Raw genomic sequence first — 19,819 nt, 5'->3', positions numbered from 1 at the left:
AAAATGAACAATGACAACAAGCTCTAGCTACCAGAAATTAATAACAGATTGTTTGTTCACGGGTCGTTGAAGTAATGATAGATTCATAATAAAATGTTTGTTAATTTGGTTTTGGATGGGATAAGTTCCCAATGGGAGATGATTGGCAATGCACGACGAGGGAAAAAGGCTAACTTCATGACAAAGCCAACTCAACAACTACTTTTGGACATAGCTCAAGGAAAAAAAGTTGTCCACTTTCTCTCTTTTTTTAATTTTATAAAATCATGTTAGGTTTTTGCTAATACCATAAGATATAATTAAGTGGGTTTTGCCATTTTGTTGTGAATAGTTTGACCTTTACAGCTTGGCTGATCAGGTTTGTTGGGAATACATGCGCATCTAAGCACAAGGGCAATTCTTAGCAATCCCAACACTATTACACTTCATTTTTTTTTTTTATAGTTTATAAATGAATGGAATGAAACGAGTTAATCTAAAGAAATATAGAAATGAATTGAATGAGTATTATGTTTTTTCTTAAAAAAAAAGAAAAGAAAAGGAAAACTTTTTTTTTTTAAAGAGAAATACTATGTTCACAACATTTTTATAACATTTTCACAATAAATTAAATCTTAAATGACATGTTGTTATGAGTGGCAAAAAGTAATTTTAGTTGTGGATTCAAATTATAACCATTAACAACTTATCACCTATAATTTGTTATGAAAATGTTATGAATGTAACACTTCTCATTTTTCAATAAATGATTGAATGTATAGAAGTATTTTAGGAATTTTTAGTAAAAATGTCATTAAACTTAATTACATTCCCTCATATTCTTCCTAATTTTTGGATGGAAATTTGATGTTTTGAGAAACTAGAAAGAAATGAGTATTTCTTCCTACCTATTCTGTTATCTCTTACTTAAACTTCTAAACAAAGGAATAGAAAGCAAATGAATGAAATAAATATTCCAAAACAATTCATTTCATTCCATTCTTTTTCCTCCTCTCAAACGGAGTGTTAAGGTTTGCGTGTTATTGTTTTCATAGATTAGAATACCAATTATAAATATATTTTTTTTACTATTGATAATTCGATATTTGCAAATATGTTTTCATAAATATGAGCTTAGTTAAATCAATTTTAGTAAAGATAAAGCCTCTCATTGTCGTTGAACAATTAATAGACCTAAAATTGAATGTTGTTGAACAATGAATCTAAAATTGAATGGGTCACGTTACATTAGGAGGAGAGAGGGTTTAAAGAAAGGAAAATCATTGTCTCTCCAGTATAACCTAGAGAGGGCTTCTAATTTCCTTTTTTCTTTTTCTTTTTTTTTGAGAGAGAATTTTAACCTATGATGTCCGCTTCTGATGATAGCTTTTTATTATCAAACCAAAACACCAATCGGTTTTTGGTATAAGTGGAGATTGAACCCCAGATCTCTTATTCAACTATAAAAAACTTTACTAGTTGAGCTAATTGAAACCCATGAGAGGAGCTTCCAATTGAGAGGAAAAAAAAAAAAAAAGTTGTGATAGTGATGCCTTTATTTTAGTACCATTCTTCATGGACAAGTCAGCTTTTACATTGCATCACAACACCATCCTGTCCAACTTCTTAAAGATGGGATGTCTTTATCACCTTTTTCCTTCCTCATAACTATGATGGAAACGACTCTCTTCCTCCATATGATGCATAAGTTATTAAAGTACTCGCACACTTCTTCTCTCTCTAAAAAAACACACACACACAACAGGGTGGTTCATTACTTATTGAGACTTTGAGAGTCTGCACTATACAGACCATGAAGCTTGTAACAGCAACACTTTTCTCAAAAGAAAAAAAAAAAAACAAAAAACAAAAAACAAAAAAGAAGCTTGCAACAGCAACACGTGTGGGCATTCTTTTTCATGCACGAGCCGCCTTTGAGAATAATAGTTACTATCTTATCAATAAATCAAATGAACCAACAAATTTTCTCCAATATTTTTCACAACTATTAAATTGGCAGATTGTACTTTGTATACAATATAAATAATGTCGGTGGTAATCTCATAAATCAAATGACCCAACAAATTTTGCCAACATTTTTCACAATTATTGAGTTGGTAGATTGTACTTGGTATACAATACAAATAATCTCATATGTGTGATGTTTTACTATCACAATCTGCAACCTTAAAAAGTTTTGGAAAAAATTGTGAATTTTGTTGTGTTTGTAACATTGTTATTATCTTATTGGCAGCCATTTGAATTCCTATTTTGTTTCATTTTCAGTGACATGGGTGACCCATGTCTCTAGACATAATAAAACCTCCCTATTTTAATGGGATATCCAAACTAGGGTTGAAGTTGAAAAAGAACTGAAAATCTTAGATACGTAGAAAAAGCAAATTATTAGAACCACCTGTCCAAAACATTGGCCTACTGTCATTGCATGATTTATATCGAATAATGTTGTCTGTTTTCTTCTATACAAGCGAATCCATGCCTAGGCCTTGAGAGCAATATTTCGTTTTCACTTAATAAATCCTTGCATCTCCCTCTGTGGAGCTTGATTTGGTACGTTAGATAATACACAGCAGAGCAGTATTCAGATTAAATAGAAACCCAGATGCAAACTCAAGTCGCACCCCTCTACCCACTTTTCGTTCATCAAAAAAATATAAAACAAAAATGGGCCAATCAGGATTTTGAACCCATAAGTGTTCTGTGTTCCCTTGGGAAGTAGGCAGTAGAACCATCATCCAAAGATAAAAGACAGCAAGCGGAAAGACAGAAATAATAAAATCCTGCTGGACACTTGGGGTTGAAAACATAATCAAAGAGCAAAATCTCGACCGCACATATTTTGTGATGGAGGGCCCTAAGATCTTATAAAGTTTAACTATCATTGTGCTTTACAAAAGTTATATATTCCAACTGGCAAGACGTGTAAGAAAATTACGACATGAATATAATGAGTCATGCAAGCCAAAGAAATTAAATATGGTTACAACAGACTGATGAATCTAATACAGCTCAAATCAAATTAATGTATACACCAGAATTGTTGAGCAGTGAACAACCACAACCTATTACAAACTATGAAGGGAAAAAGCCTTATGCATTACACAAAAAATTACATTCAAAATGCTGGCATAATTACAATGCACTGATCACAAACTCAGGAAACAGCAACGTGCAGTCCCATATATAATGGTTGAGTAAAAACAGAAGAAAGCATTAACATCTAGGGATCATCATCATAAGGTGCATCTGCGGCTGATCGTATTGGAAGAATTACAATGGGCCTTCCATTACATTCGATTCCATTAAGCACTGAAGCTTGAGCCAACTGATAGTCCAAAGTATTTCCCGTCAAGTCCAAACGCTCAAGATTACCTAAATCACAAGCAGAATATAGTAAAACTCTCCAAATGTTCCTGATGGGAGGAATTCTTATGGACACACTAACCCCCCCGCCCCCCCCCCCCCCCCCCCCCCCCTTTTTATTTTATGTAGTAGCCTATTATTGTTGTTTGATTAAAAAAATATTAGTCTTAGCATAAGCAAAATCAGCGAAAAAAATGGTTCAATTATGTATTAAATAGCATTCCAAATTAATAATATGTTTAGCTTTATGCATTTGAAATTTCTAGAGTTGCATAGTCTTTATCAAATTGAAAAAAGATGATATCTGTTCCTTTACACTGGCATGTTGTTTAATGGGATTAAAGATACAAGTACAACAATACTATCAAGATTGCAATTATAGATGCAACTCAAATGATACTCTCTCTTGGCTCAATCAAAGTAAGATTGAGTGAGGGTTTTTCCTCAGATAGTGTACTGAATCTCTACGTGAAGAAGAACAGAGTAAATAGAACATTGTTTGCATCTTTGCAACTCCAAATGCAGTTAGTCTTAAGTGCATGATTTACTTTTCTTTTTCCATTTTGATAGGTAAGAAAAAATTTTATTAAAAGAGAAAAGCAAGAACAAAATACAAGATTCATGATAGTGAACAAGTAGAAAAGAGGGAAAAGAACAGCAAACAGGCATTAAGTTATCCTAAGAGACAAAAGAAAATCAGTGATAGAAAAACAATCCGAGAGGCCCCCAACACCGAGACCAATCAAAGAGGGTCCGTCTGCATAAATCTAGCAACTGATCCAATGATTTCGCCATATCCTCAAAAAAACGTTGATTCCGTTCTGCTCAAATATTCCACATTAAACAACCAGGAACCAGATTCCAAATATCATAATTATGTTTCCCAAGCCACTGATACCAACAAAAAAATAAGTCTATAACGGAACCTGACACGACCCAATCAATCCCAAACAGCCGAAGCATATACATCCATAGAGAATGAGCAACCGGACAAGAAATCAGTAGGTGATCCACAGATTCCTCATTACAGCAACACATATAACAACGATTTACCAAAGTTCGGCCTCGGAGCATAAGATTATCCAAAGTAAGGATCTGACCATGAGCTGCTGTCCACATAAAGAATGCCACCCTTTTAGGAACCTTTGTTTTCCAAATGCCCTTCCAAGGGAAAGAAGAAGGAGTTGCATTTTGAATCTTAAGATGAAAAGACCGAACATCAAACTTCCCACTTCTATTAAGACACCAAGAAAGATTGTCACTACCTCCACCCCTAGGAATTCTAGTTTGAATGAAGTGAAGAAGGGAATAGGAAGCCGCCAACTCCCAATCATTAAATTTCCTATAAAATCTTAGACTCCATACTCTATCATTATCACCAGCCAAAGGACTTAACACTTTAGAAACAAAAGCTTCCTTATTGGCTAAAAACACAAATAGCTGAGGATAAAGAGATTTGAGAGAATTATCCCTAGTCCACTTATGATACCAAAAAAGAATACGAGAACCATCCCCCAACACAAAAGACACATGCCTAGAAAAACTTTCCCACCCTTCACAAATACTTCTCCATAAACCACAACCCTGAGCCCTTCTACAAACTCTAGTGCTCCGACCCCCTTTCCCCTCCCCATATTTCGTGGCTATAACCCTTCGCCATAGATGAGTAGTTTCATGACCATATCTCCAAAGCCATTTTCCCAGAAGAGCCTGATTAAACGACACCAAATTACGAATTCCCAACCCACCCAGCTCACAAGGTAAGAAACTTTTTCCCAAGCCACCAAAAGGGTATTTGAAACACTCCGCTGAAGAACCCCACAGAAAATTTCTTTGAATATGTTCCAATCTCATTGCCACAACTTTGGGAACAGTAAAAAGGGAAAGATAATAGGTCGGGAGGCTTGACAATGTACTTTTCAACAAGGTGAGTCTACCACCCTTTGACAAATAAAGCCACTTCCAGCCTGCCAACTTCTTCTCCATCCTCTTTAGAATTGGATTCCAAATAGAGGCTGTCTTATACGAAGTACCCAATGGCATTCCCAAATAGATCATGGGCAAACTGCCCACCTTACAATGAAGAATGTTAGCCAAATTGTGAATGTTGCTCACCTCCCCAATAGGGACAATTTCACTTTTCCCTACATTCACCTTCAAACAAGTAAAAGCTTGAAAACAAGACAAAACCCACCTAATGGGTAGCAACTGCTCCCTAGAAGCATCACAAAAAAGAATGATGTCATCAGCAAATAAAAGATGAGAAATACGAATGCTAGTAGGGCTAATAGGTCCCACATGAAAACCCTGAATAAGGCCACCGTCCTCAGTTTTCTTCAAAATCCAGCTTAAAACCTCCATGATCAAAAGAAAAAAGAGGGGAGATAATGGATCACCTTGTCTAAGGCCTCTAGAACTATAAAAAAAAACTAGCAGGAGAACCATTAACCAAGACTGAGAAACAAACAGTGGCTACACAAGCCTTTACCGAACTTCTCCATCGACCCCCAAAGCCCATCCTCTCTAGCAAATAGAACAAAGTATCCCAACTTACATGATCATAGGCTTTCTCAATGTCCAACTTACACACCACCCCTGGAATTTGACATTTCAATCTACTGTCTAGGCATTCATTAGCTATAAGCACCGAGTCTAAAATCTCTCTACCACCAACAAAAGAATTTTGAGACTCTGAAATGAGTTTATCCAACACTGTCCTCAATCTATTAGCCAACACTTTAGATAGCAACTTATACACATTGCTCACTAAATTGATAGGCCTAAAATCTCTAAGCTTCTATGAAAATAATCAAAGAAGGCCATAACATCCTTTTCCACTACACTCCAGCACTTTTGAAAAAAGGCCATAGTGAAGCCATCAGGACCTGGGGCTTTATCACCCTCCATCTCTTGGAGGACCTGTACCACCTCCTCCTTAGAAAAATCCCTCTCAAGAACAAGCCGCTCATCCTCCTCAATACGAGCAAACTCCAAACCATCCATAGAAGGACGCCAAGAATTTGACTCTGTGTACAAGCCCTGGTAAAACTAAACCACCTTAGACCGCACCTCTTCCTCATCCTCATAAAGGACCCCATCTACGTCTATACCTCGAATATGATTAGTTCTTCTATACGAGTTTACTACCCAATGAAAAAAGCGAATATTGTTGTCACCCTTCTTCACAAACAATATCCAGGACTTTTGTCTCCAAGAAGTCTCCTCCAAAGAGGCTAAAAGTGCAATGTCTCCTTTAATCTGACCACAATGCGATTGTTCTTCTAGCGAAAGACCTAACAAGTCCTCCCTTGCATCCAACTCCAACAACTCAGATAAAAGGCATTTCTTCCTAAAGGCCAAGTCCACAAAAACCTCCTTATTCCACTTTTTCAAGTCATCTTTAAAAGCTTTTAATTTACGAGCCAGAATAAAACTCGGAGAACCCAAAAAACAATACCCATTCCACCATTGCCAAACTCTCTCCACAAATCCCTCTTTTTTCAACCACATATTCTCAAACTTAAAGGCACTTCAACCTTTCTTGACACAACGAGCAACCACCAAAAGTGGGCAATGATTAGAGACTACTCGGGGGAGTAGTCTTTGAGACACATTCCCAAAATGATCTACCCAATCCATCGTTGCTAAGGTCCTGTCAATACTTGACATACAATCTGTCCTCGAATCTCTAAACCAGGTGAACGAAGCCCCTTCAAGTGGTAAATCCACAAGGTAATTAGCCTCAATGAAATTTGAAAACGCAAACATAGCCAGACTGAAAGCATCACAACCAAATCTCTCACTCAGATAACGAATGATATTAAAATCCCCAAAAACACACCAGGCCGTGTTCCACCTAGAGTGTATCCTTGTGAGCTCCTCCCACAACACACCCCATTGGCTACCATCATTAGGACCATACACTCTTGAACATGCCCATACAAAATCGTCCACAACCCCCTTTAGTAAAACATTAACAGAAAACTGACCTGTAGAACTGTCAATCTTTTCATAGACTCTCTTATCCCAGACTAGTAAGACCCCTCTTGCAGTGTTAACTGCATCCAAAGCAACCCGGTCAATGAACGGACTACCCCAAAGACTACGAACAATAGAAGAGTTTAAAGAAGACAACTTAGTTTCTTGAAAGCAAACAATATCACACTTCCACTCCTTGAGAAGATTCTTACATACCTCTCACTTTTGAGGATTGTTTAATTCCCTAACATTCCAAAATAAAAACCTTAAACTCATTTAAAACTAGTCAACACCTCTGTACCAACTGAAGAAACTCTGTCCCTCCCTTTAGAATGTACCCCATCATAATTAATTGAAGAAATCAATCCTTTGAGCTCCCTGAGCCCTTTCTGCCTAGTGTTTCCTATCCCTTTAGACTTCCCAACGTTAACCACATCAATGTAGTCCTGTTCTAGAAGACGAAACAAAGCCAGACATTGGTCTTCATGTTTTACAATGGGAAAACCCACAATTTTATAGAAACTTTTCATTAAGTTCACCACCCATTTCGAGTTCTTCCCCTCAAGCCCCAGAAACTCTCCCTCCTCCACTGCCTGTGTCACCTCCAATTCCCTCTGTTCAAAAGGATCCCACCTAGACAGTGGGGAACACTCCAACAAGGCACTCCCTGTCTCCCCGTGAGTGTTAGGTTCACTGTGTTTCCACTGTAGAAGAGGAAACTCAGAATCACCCTTTAAAAACTCAACACCATCCAAGTTACTCAACAGCACACACCCTTCTAGAGGAGCGCACCATTGATCTCCTTCCACACTCGAAATTTCCGTAAGGTCATCGCTCACCCCAAAACAAAAGCCCATTTCATTACCCATGGCCGAGAGAGGAGCAAATTGATTTTGATCAAGTAATGAGTTCTATTGATGAGTAGAATCTTCTAGCCCCGACCCCGTCGGCACCACCGTCGCCCCTGAGCTCAAGACAGCAGACATCGGAGTCAAAATAGTGGCACCCATACCCCCCTTGATCACCGCCTCGCCGATACACCCAGAACTGTGAGCCACCGTCGCTCTACCCATGTCGACGGGGTGAGCCTCCCCCACCTTAACAAAGGAAAATGATCCTTTGTACGGGTAACATGTTCCGGCACAACTATCGCCGGTGCCTCAATACCTTCCAAAGATCGCGTACCACCACTGCTCGAGCTTTCACCCACAACCCATATACACTATGAGCACTTGAGTTTAAAAGTGTCGTGTTGGGCTTGGCAGTATTACCTACTCTTAACGGGTCAGTTGTAGCAACAGGTTGGGCTTTAACAAGCCTACCAAACCAATATGCTTTAAAGTACCAGGCCCATCACAAGTAACCTTGGGCCTGTTAATACCCCTGTCACCCAAATACTTCACCACTCGACGCCCATTCTCATGCTTGTAAATTCTCAAGGCCACGTTAGCAGTTGTCAACTTAAATTTAAATACCAGCGTTGGTCTCCCAGTTATAGGAGGGGTATTTTGTGAAGTTTTTAAGGAGGGAATAACGGGTGAGGCTACAGGTGCAGGTACAGGGTTAGGCAAAATGCTGAGGTTAGGCCCCTGAGATGGTGGGGACGGGGTAGTCAGGGTTGGAGGAGGGAGATAAGGGAATGGAAAAACCCCAAACTGTGGAGGAAAACACAAAGGAAGGGAGGAAGGTGTATTCTAGAATTCTCTAGTAATGTCAGTACAAAAAGAAGGAAACCAGCTGCACTTATAATTTAGTGAATATTCAAATATATATTTGAAAATTTACAATAATAAAAAAGCTATCCATTCAAAAATTACTAAGAGTTTCAAATAATTACCTTTTGCAACTTTCAGTGCCGCACAGATGATACTTAAGGATTCTACAGGCATAAAATTATATGCTGCATTAACTTCACCAAGTTTGGGAGCAAATGACATAAGTTTTGAAAAAAACTTGGCAGTTTCAATCCCACCACGGTTTTTGCTGTATGAAATTCATTAAAATATTAGTTACCATATTTTTTTTGATAAGTAAAAAATATTAGTTACCATAGCAACCACAAAAAATTACAAAGAACATATATAAGCATCAATTCGAACCTTATGTTAATCTTGACTAGCTTCAACTCCTTTGTCATGCCTTCTTGTAGCTCCTGAAAACCAGTTGAACCCAGTCCAATACCTCCAATATTCAGTACTTCGATGGATGTCTGCAAAAATTTTCCCAAAGCTACAGCTACCTGGCTGGAAGACAGTACAAATAATCTCAACATATTTGAAAAAAAAAAAAAAAAGATGAGGTGAAGTGTAATGTCTATGCCAGTGTCAACCAAACAAACCTGCCAAGGCAATTATCAGCAAGAGATAGGGACTTTAGTGGTCCTTTAAAGGTTGAGAGGGTATTTAGAAGTTGGGTTACTCCATTGCAAGAAAGCTCACAAGTCTCCAAATTCAAATCAGCCAAGGAGGAGCATCTTTCAGTTGCTTCAACAAAATAGGGGATTAAACTCCTGCAAGTTCAAAGATAGTGTGTGAAAACAAATGCCTATTCGCTACTGCATCAAAAAACACATATGGAGAATGGAAATTCAACTCACCTGATTCCTTCATCCTTAATGGAATTGTCACTTATATCCAGGACCTCCAAGTTAGGCATATGAATTAATGCATATCTTAGACTTTCAGCATCATCTTTGTGTAGATTGTTACCCCTAAAATCAGATTAGTAAGCTCTTTTTGCATGAAAGACTATTTGGAACTCACTACAACATTATCAGCATTGATTTGTGGTAGTTCATATCCTCTAAGAGACTAGGCACAAACCCAGGGGTACAATTTACAATTTCCAAGATACCACAACTGCCATGAATTGATCCTAGGGAATAATAATTTTGCATATAAGACATAACTTTGCTAGTGTGGTACCTCAGGTTGAGAACACGTAAAGATTGCAAGGACTTGCCAATTCCTAGGGATGATAAGGGTCCACCAGAGGATCTTTTGTTAAAATCAGAAAGCCATCCAGATATCTGCAAAGTGTTTATGAAGCTTTATGTTGGTTTGAAGTAAAAGATACAAAGTATACATATATATTTTTCTTCTCCTTTTCTTTGGCTAATCAAATACACAGTATATAAATTATCTAAAAAAGAATGCATGACTCACATTGTTTTCTGAAAGATCAAGGATGGATATGCTAGATGAAACATCAAGAATGGTATTAAAGACCATTTTTGCAAAATTTCGACCCAGCTGGTTGTCACAGAATTTTAATGAACGCAAGGACCTGATAGCAAAATAACAGGGACTTCAGGGCATATACCATTGGATATGTTGGAGTCCTTAAGTACACATACAGTTAAAAAAGCTTAAAGCTTCATCTGAATTCTTCTTTAAGTGGCAGATAATTAAACATTTAAGTTTTGTAATAGTATTATATGCTTATATACTTCAGAGTCTCAGACTTCATCTTAAATGAGATTAAATGTTTAGGTAAGTAATTAATATTTGCATTCTTCCATGCAGGTATAATATGATTTTGCAATATTGGTCAAACTAGATCTCTCTTTTTTTTTAAAAAAAAAAGAGAAATTGAAAGCAATAAACATATAGCTGTGCAAGAATGAAATGGGTGATGCATTAAAGATAACTAGGCCTTGACAAAGTTTGCCTAATGAGATTGGATCCCAAGCTCTGAAAATCCAAGAAGAAAGCCCAGTAAGTATCACTACAAAAGTCCAGGCATTGAAACTCCATCAACTCACAAGGGTACTGGAAAATTGATTGTATGCTTTCTATTGCACCCAACTCAGAAGTGGATAAAGATTGTCGCTGTTATCTAATCTGAGATATGGAGTCTCACCTAGAACTGACTTCTCTGCCTGATACTGTCTGCCACATTGATTTTATCCCATTTTCAAACACCTATTTCATTAAGTACCATTTGATTTGAGCTAGGGTTTTCTGGTATCATAGATCACTTGATTGCAACTTCTTCGAAAAGTTTGCAAATCTTAAGAGATGGGATTTCCTTACAAGCAGATCAAACTCTAAATCTTCAACATTATTGGTCTAAAATAAGAGAGTGCGAACTGCTATGCCAACATAAGTACACCACAAAATACAGAGGAACAATGTATTGTAATTGAAAAAAAAAATAGTTTTTTTTTTAAAAAAAAGAAGAAGAAGAAGAAGAAGAAGAAGAAGGAAGGACAAGTTAACAAAATAAAGCAAGTGGCAGTCAAAAGGATTTCCACTACTCATGGTTGGCCATGGGAAAAGGACAAATTGCTTCTATAAGATGTCAACCCCATATACCCCTTGGAGCACCACATTGTAATAAGAAGGAAACATAATTAGAATACAGCAGACAGCAGTTTTTGTAGTTACAATCTACGGGTTTGTGAGTTCATAAGCATGTTAAGCAACCCAGTCAATCACAGATAACATATACATACAAGTTGATAAAAGTGAACCATTAATAGAATGGATGTACCTTCCTGATGATAAAAATGATGAAAGTCCAACGGGTAATGAAAAAAGGTTGTGTTCAAGAAAGCTAGATGTATTGATGGAGAAGTCCTGTATCCCATGGGTTTGCATACTCTGTATGAGTAAAGAACCACAAATTGCATTGATAAAATTTGGGGAAAGCTTGCAGTGAATGAATTCAAGTGATGTTAATGTTTCACTGTTCTGGTTCAGAAGTTTGCATAACCCATCAATCTGAAAAAAGGTGCATGGAAAATTATTGTATTAGCAATTAGCAATTGGAAGGAAGCATTTAGTATTCATGTAAACCAAAATATTTTTTAATGAATCTAGCACTGGTAACAAATTCCAAAACATTTTCCTAGAAGGTGCTTCAGCAGAATCACACCATATAAAGATAAAAAATTTCTACTTTCATTCCATGGTGCATACTGAATGTATTTTGTTAAGGAGTTGCCAACTTAGTCAATATTTCATCAGTCCCCCCAATAGAATAATGGAAAAGGGGCAAATTGTTATCTTCAGGTCCACAAAGAATCTCATATGCAGTTTAACTTAGACTACTCCCTTCAAAATTTTTATTGATGATTAGATTTTCTTGTAGATTCCATTCATATTTTCTTTGACAATGCTCTGTCCTAAGTAAATTATTTGTACACTCATATTTTTCAGTGAAAACTGATATGATTTTTCCTTGAAGTGGTATCCTATAGGACTATCAATCAGTCTTCTAAGTTTACATGACACTGAAACACTAAAACTCCCTGTCTTTTATTTTTCTTGTGATCTCCAAGTATGGGATGATATGTACAGTCCATGTTATGGAAACAGTCATTTTCTTGACACTTTTAGTCAGTTTTCCAAACTAACAGGGAAATGGATAGAATTATGCATGCATTTTCCTGGAAAATGCTTGTTGAAAGTGATGAATCCTTGTTATAAGATGAGGCAATCAAATAGGTGAGATTTTTATTTTGGTGGGGGTGGGGGAGTAGGGAGAGGGAAGACAAAAGAGAGAAGAAATTAGCCAGAGACTTGAAATGAAAAAACTACCTTATCCCTAATCAGTTGCCTAGGAACATGCATGACTCAATGTTGCTTAGAAAAATATTTGGTGACCTAGGAAGTCTAATCAAGATAGAAAGAAAATACTAATTAAGGAAAAAAGTTGCTAACAATTTTTTTATTGGTAAGTTATGCATGCACCCAGTTGGTTTTGAACTCACAACCTCACTCTCCACCTTGCATTTGAGAGCCGAGGAGGTGCCAGTTGAGCGAAAGCACATTGGCTGTTAATAACTTATTCTATTTCTCTGTTGTGTTTGCTTCAATTGTTCCTTTCTTATGCATGTAAATAGTTTCATCTCTTTACCAATGAAGTTATTCGTCTCACAAATCAAAGGAGCACAAGTGTCTTATAAACTTAAGAATACTTGGAAAAACAATTGAACATACATGCTCTTTGGATCTGATCCACCTTAGCACCAAGCTCTTTAACTTGCCAGTTCTCAATAAATGCTGCAAAAGAATAATATTAGAGGCAGAAAAAGTGACAACATATGTCAAGCTATTATGTTAGCACTAGCAGATGTGCATGGATGCACATGTGCACGCACTCTCAGAGTCAATTAGATCCAATTCTTATGCCACCAGCAATATACCTTATAACCTAGTCTGTAAGACAGTTCATAGCCCCTCCATGCAGAAAAAAATGTGTTAGTAAAAATTTATTTTTTAAATTTTTAAATAAGGTGAGTGCAGGCTTTTTTTTTTTAATGGAAAAGTGAATGCAGTTTTAAGAGAAGCAAAATAGAACCCAATCTGTTATTATTGTTTTCATTAATGAAAGAAGGGATCCAAAACATGCATATAATCCAAAACCAAATGAAACAGGGCACAAAAACATATTTAGATACTAAAGGCCAACTCATCAAGTAACTGACATCTACTACTATGAAATGAATAACATACACAAGTTTCTGCAGTGCAAAGTATATGTTGCAGTCTCAGATATCTGCACAAATAAACAAAAATCATGTAACAACCTAAACAATCCTTATAACTCAAAAAATCAACAAAGAAAGAATAACAGATGTTTATTTTAATTTTTCTAAGTACTAAAAATTAAAAAAATTTATTAAAAGGAGGAGAGACCACATGTACACTTGGATGAATAGAAAAAGGCTCCCCAAAAAGTTTAGAAGCAATATTTAGCCAATCTATAAAATCTAAAGGAGAAGAAACATGGATGCAGCCAAAACCAAGCATCCATTTATACCATGATCTAAGAATTAAAGACTTAGGCTTAAAAAAACATTGATGATATAAAAACTTTAGAGACTTCATTTTAGCACATTTGCAAGAAACCTAGATGATGCAAAGTGTAAAATAAATCATAAGTAAATTTATTAGTACAGTAAGAATAAATACAGGCAAAAGAAGCCTAAAAATGCATAGGAATAGATAGCTGAAGTACTTCTGTTATATTGTAACTAGAATCCAGCCAATCATTATAGACCATTGGCATAAGCTCTCAGAATGTAAAAACTAGCATAATGCGTTACCTAGCATAGCAACCAAAAGCTTGGCAATGATAAGATAACTTCAAATAATCAGAAGTTAAATTATTCTCTTGTCCATCAACCCCAATATATTTTAATATAGCATCTGCACAGAACAAAAAATGAGGAAACAAATATTTACGAACTTAGCAAGGTATCAATAAAAACAAAAACGAACCCCCCAAAAAAATTTATGTTGAAGTAGAAAGCTCTTGTTTTGCTTCTTTTTTTTTTTCTATGTAGAATCTTTATAACAGTCACAAAAGGAGACAATGAAAAAGAAAATGTTGTGATGTATGTGTACCCACAAAGTGCAGTTTTTGAAACTTACTAATGAGATTCAAAAGCTCAATTCTACAATGGAATCAGGGGGGAGTTCTTAATCATCAATTCCCTGTCCATAGAGCTCCACAAGAGGGCATCCATGAAATATTAAATAAATAAAATTTAGTCCTGAAAGAACAGCTACATCACCTTGTTTATTTATTTCATCAAATTCACTTGAATATACTTCTAACACACAAAAGAATCTTGGATTACTTTACAAGTGCAATGAAATGCGTCCAAAGTGATAAAATTAGTTTCATAATCATGATCTACACTAAGAAATATCACAGATGCATTTCTGTATGTACATGAAAGGAAGCAAGTGATGATGTCATCCAGCTATGGTGGAAAATTAAACCCAATTTTCTATAACAAGGCTCGAAAAACTTTATAATTTAAGCTGGAAGCCATTTTCACTCAGAATGTTCAAAAACTGCTGAAAGATAATGAAAGCATCATAATTAGTACCTGGAATTCGTATGTCACCAATACATCCATTAAAAGATGGAAGCAAAGCTATCTCTGTTGCCTCATCTAGGCAACTGTTCAAGTTTGTTCAACATAACAAAAGGTCTAAATCATAAGATGAAACCATGAATACGTAACAATACGAATTTAAAAGTTTGTGTCCACAAATGGGCCTACTTTTGCAAATGCATTTCCCAATACTTCTGCTGCCAATCAACTGGTTCGATCTGTTCAACAAGGTCACGCCAACGCAATTTGCATAATGCCCTCCATGCTGTGTTAAATTTCCAATGCCTGTGAAATAAAAAATAAAAAGTTCCAATCAGAGGGCATTTGTACTGTTCTACATATCATCCCTAAATTGAGTAAAAACTCCACAGAATGTATGAATGAGTATGTCATTAAAGAAAATAAAACACTCAATTGTTCTTATAAAAATAAATAAATAAAACACTTAATTGTTCCAAACCTTCCACGTTTTCTTCCATTTCTAAAGCAATCATCAGTAAACTCCTGGTAATTACGGTCCTCAAACGGCCTGTTCAAACAAGAAATTGGATAACAATTACAGAGTAAAAAGAAAGTAATTAGTTATGGTAGAAGAGATGTGAATTAACTACATCAACAAAGGTGCCCGGTATCCTACTCCTGAGGTCTCATACACTCTCATGAGTATTGTCCCTAGGACCTCGGATTTGATCCCACCCGAAAATGGTTCTAAACAGAAGCGCAACTAGCCCCATATAATTACAACCATTAAATTTTCATAGTTGTAGAGGCCGGGCCTCTGTGTGATGCCAAGTGTCTTTTACCAAAAGCGACAAAGTGTGAGTTTGAGTTCACAAATTAGCCTCTCAAAAAAAAAAAAAAAATTTGGGGATAAGGTTGCCTACCAATTACCTCTCTAAGAAAGCACAAAGCTTCATGCATTGGGTATGACCTTTTTCAATTTTTTATTAAATGTAATAATCATTACACTTTATAACTACACACACCCACCATTGCTTTTGATCATGAGTCACACTCATTTTAGCCTTTCTTTAATGTTCACAAAAAATCCCAAATCCTACAGTAAGAAAAAAGAATAACACTGAATTCAAGTGCAAGGAAAAAAAAAATTTTTCTTCTCTCGTTTCTGATAAATTCTATTCTTTGATTGTTCAAAAGAGAAACCCAGAAATAAAAATCCAAATCCAACAACAGTGAACAAAACATATTGATAAAATAAAAAAAATAAAATAAAAAGTGTTGGTGAGAAAGTAGGAGAATCGAGTGAACATACGTTTGTGTTTGCACGTTTTGCAAGGCCAACGGGGGCAAACTTAAAACTAAGGTATCAGATAACTCGTGTGGAAGCTCGAAGACAACCGGTACAAGATCATCTCCTGAAAGTTTGAAACAACATAGACAACAAAATCAAACTAAAAAAAATGATATTAAAGCATGATAATGAATTAATAAAAGTAAAAGAAATAAATTAATACCGTGGATGAGTTCTTTCTTGAGTGAATGAATGCATAAGGATATCAAAGATGGAACCTCTCTCATTCTTTGGAAAAAATAAGGTTTTTGGTTTTGGTTTGGGTTTTGGACAACCCTCACGCTCGGACACAGCAACACATGAAAGCCAAGATATTTAGAGGCAACTACGCCGTTTTTCTTAGTTATTGCATTTATGGCACCACTTCACAATTTATTATCCGGTAAATTACAAAGTTAGTCCCTATTCTTTACGACATATCTCAATTTGTTCCTTAACTTTTTAATTGTGTTAGTTTGATCTATAATCTTTTGGTATTGTGTTAAAATGATCCGATTATTAAGTAATTGATGAAAAATGCTCACATGACTAATAGTCAAAATAAAATATTATTTTTTATACTACATGACTTCCACATAAGCTGCCACGCAACATTAATTATAAATATCAACAATTTCTAATCTATATCTATACTACTATTTAAGGGGCTTCCCCTGTTTGGATTCCACATTTTTCATACCTACGATACCCTCATCATACCCACGTACAAGTTTTCAACCACCGAGGATAGATATGTAAATTAAATCTCCTACACTTTAAAACCACAAACTCACGTACGCTTTACAGTTTCTATCTCACTTTCTCTCTCTCATTATTCTTCAAATTAAAGACATTTAGTTTAGCTCTACATCATCTTCTCTTTTTCTTCATATTAAAGATATTTACTGTCAGAGGCTTCAACAAATTTTCAGGTTCTATCTTTTGCAAGTTCCTCTTTGTTTTCTTTTCTTTTGTTTATGATTTACTTTCTTTAAGTTCTACTTTTTTTTTTTTTCTTATATGTATCACGTTAACTCTTTTTTTTTTTTTTTCCCCTTCTTCTTTATTTTAAAATGTAATTTTGAAATAAATGGTTCCTTCATATACTCCACCATTGTACTTCTTAATGAATTGTCATTTCATGTTGTAGGTATTGTGATCCAAAGACAGGGCTGTCTTATGCTACAAAAGAAGTATTCAAAATCATTCTCCAACAGTTAAACAGTATGACTTCCCTTACCTCTTTTAATAGCCTTTGTTTACATTTTAAGAAATTATAACCATGATCACCTCATGAATAGATAGTGAGTTTTTTTTAAAAAAAAATAAGGTCAACAATGTCCATCACTCTCTTATTATTTCTTTAAAAAAAAAAAAAAGGTTTTTCATTTTATCAAAAGGTTAACCACAATTATCTATTTCTAACTGCATTTGCACTAAATTTGAGTTCTACTTTTTTTTTTTTTTTTTTATATATATATGTATCACGTTAACTCTTTCTTTTTTTTTTCTTTTTTTTTTTTAAATTTAATTTTGAAATGTTGGTGGTGACTAAAAACAAAAAAAGCCACGTTGTATAAAAAAAAAAAAAATCCTACGTTTTGTAAAAAAAAAAAACTATGGCCGACCCTTTTTCTTTTCAAATTCAAAAAAAAAAAAAAAAAAAAAACCCTTAACACGTTTGAATTCCACTCCCACATTTTACTCCTAACAAATTGTTTGAATTCCACTCTCCCATGTTTTACTCCTAAGAAACTGCTTTACTTTTTTTTTTTATTCTTTTTTTTTTTTTAAATTTAATTTTGAAATGTTGGTGGTGACTAAAAACAAAAAAAAGCCACGTTGTATAAAAAAAAAAAAAAATCCTACGTTTTGTAAAAAAAAAAAACTATGGCCGACCCTTTTTCTTTTCAAATTCAAAAAAAAAAAAAAAAAAAAAAACCCTTAACACGTTTGAATTCCACTCCCACATTTTACTCCTAACAAATTGTTTGAATTCCACTCTCCCATGTTTTACTCCTAAGAAACTGCTTTACTTTTTTTTTTTTCTTTTTTTTTTTAAATTTAATTTTGAAATGTTGGTGGTGACTAAAAACAAAAAAAAGCCACGTTGTATAAAAAAAAAAAAAAAATCCTACGTTTTGTAAAAAAAAAAAAACTATGGCCGACCCTTTTTCCACTCAAATTCAAAAAAAAAAAAAAAAAAAAAACCCTTAACACGTTTGAATCCCACTCCCACATTTTACTCCTAACAAATTGTTTGAATTCCACTCTCCCATGTTTTACTCCTAAGAAACTGCTTTACTTTTTTTTTTTTTTTTTTTTTAAATTTAATTTTGAAATGTTGGTGGTGACTAAAAACAAAAAAAAGCCACGTTGTATAAAAAAAAAAAAAAATCCTACGTTTTGTAAAAAAAAAAAAACTATGGCCGACCCTTTTTCTTTTCAAATTCAAAAAAAAAAAAAAAAACCCTTAACACGTTTGAATTCCACTCCCACATTTTACTCCTAACAAATTAAATCTCCGAGGATAGATATGTAAATTTCTTTTATCTCCTAAAAAAATTTCTTTTATCCACAGTATTGGTTACTCCTAATTCTTTTATCTCTCTCAGGTTCACGTACGCACAAACTTTTTGGATTGCATTGAGGAGTCATTGGAATGGAATATTAGATAAGTTCGGGTGAGAGACTTTACAAGAATTATTATATGTATTAAACCTCACATAAAGTGGTTGTTATCTAAGAAACTGTTGTAAAAAAATTTCTTTTGTAATAGAAACTATATTTCTTTTGTATACAATTAACGTGTATCTTTTGGGTCAAGTTTGGGTCAAGTTATAGTAAACTAGCCTCTGAACACGCGCTCACGCGCGTGCTCAGAGGCTCTTCTATTTTTTGGGTAAAAGTTAATTTAGAATAGTTATTATAATTTAAGATTACTACATTTTCCAATCACAAAAAAAACCTAGGGGTGTGATGAGTATTATGTGTTTGCAAGTGAAATAATTTTTTCATCACACCCCTAGGTTTTTCTATGATTGAAAAATGTAGTAATCTTAAATTATAATAACTATTCTAAATTAACTTTTACCCAAAAAATAGAAGAGCCTCTGAGCACGCGCGTGAGCGCGTGTTCAGAGGCTAGTTTACTATAACGCTCTTTGTGTCCCCTTCTCTCTCTCTCTCTCTCTCTCTCTCGATTTCTCTCTATCCTCAAACTCATACTTCATGACGAAAACTCTTCAAGCTCCTTCAATTAGGCCAATCAATTGAATACAAATTGGACTAAAATAAAAGTTTTTGTACAATTCTTTTAAGAATAAAATAAG

The 19,819-nt window shown here is 35.0% G+C and overlaps 1 protein-coding gene and 1 long non-coding RNA gene across 2 annotated transcripts; one reads left to right on the top strand and one right to left on the bottom strand.

Moving 5' to 3' along the window:
- Window positions 1-2,797: 2,797 nt before the first annotated feature.
- Window positions 2,798-16,837, bottom strand: LOC126698705 (uncharacterized). The gene is made up of 16 exons (XM_050396094.1): window positions 16,672-16,837; window positions 16,470-16,572; window positions 15,657-15,725; window positions 15,365-15,481; window positions 15,188-15,261; window positions 14,396-14,498; window positions 13,803-13,845; window positions 13,287-13,349; window positions 11,836-12,065; window positions 10,506-10,626; window positions 10,266-10,369; window positions 9,938-10,051; window positions 9,680-9,850; window positions 9,441-9,584; window positions 9,179-9,324; window positions 2,798-3,372 (listed from the first exon to the last, which is right to left on the bottom strand). Exons 1-16 carry the CDS (start codon window positions 16,733-16,735, stop codon window positions 3,221-3,223), a joined length of 1,818 nt encoding a protein of 605 aa, XP_050252051.1. The 5' UTR covers window positions 16,736-16,837; the 3' UTR covers window positions 2,798-3,220.
- Window positions 16,838-17,313: 476 nt separating this feature from the next.
- On the top strand, window positions 17,314-19,290 carry LOC126700286 (uncharacterized). The gene is made up of 3 exons (XR_007647094.1): window positions 17,314-17,419; window positions 17,638-17,711; window positions 19,103-19,290. It is a non-coding gene; the product is annotated as an uncharacterized LOC126700286 (long non-coding RNA).
- The last annotated feature ends 529 nt before the right edge of the window (window positions 19,291-19,819 follow it).

Source organism: Quercus robur, chromosome 9 (assembly GCF_932294415.1).
Source record: "Quercus robur chromosome 9, dhQueRobu3.1, whole genome shotgun sequence".
Classification (NCBI taxonomy): domain Eukaryota; kingdom Viridiplantae; phylum Streptophyta; class Magnoliopsida; order Fagales; family Fagaceae; genus Quercus; species Quercus robur.
Note: the sequence above shows the minus strand (reverse complement) of the source record. Positions and strands in the feature narration are given on the sequence as shown.

What these genes read in the sequence shown, in the direction of transcription:
- LOC126698705 (XM_050396094.1), bottom strand. Translation starts at nt 16,735, where the DNA reads ATGAGAGAGGTTCCATCTTTGATATCCTTATGCATTCATTCACTCAAG. An exon ending in GCTTTTGGTTGCTATGCTAG is followed by an intron (nt 13,846 to 14,395) that starts GTAACGCATTAT and finishes TTATTTGTGCAG; the next exon opens with ATATCTGAGACTGCAACATA. An exon ending in TTACGTGTTCTCAACCTGAG is followed by an intron (nt 10,052 to 10,265) that starts GTACCACACTAG and finishes ATCTGATTTTAG; the next exon opens with GGGTAACAATCTACACAAAG.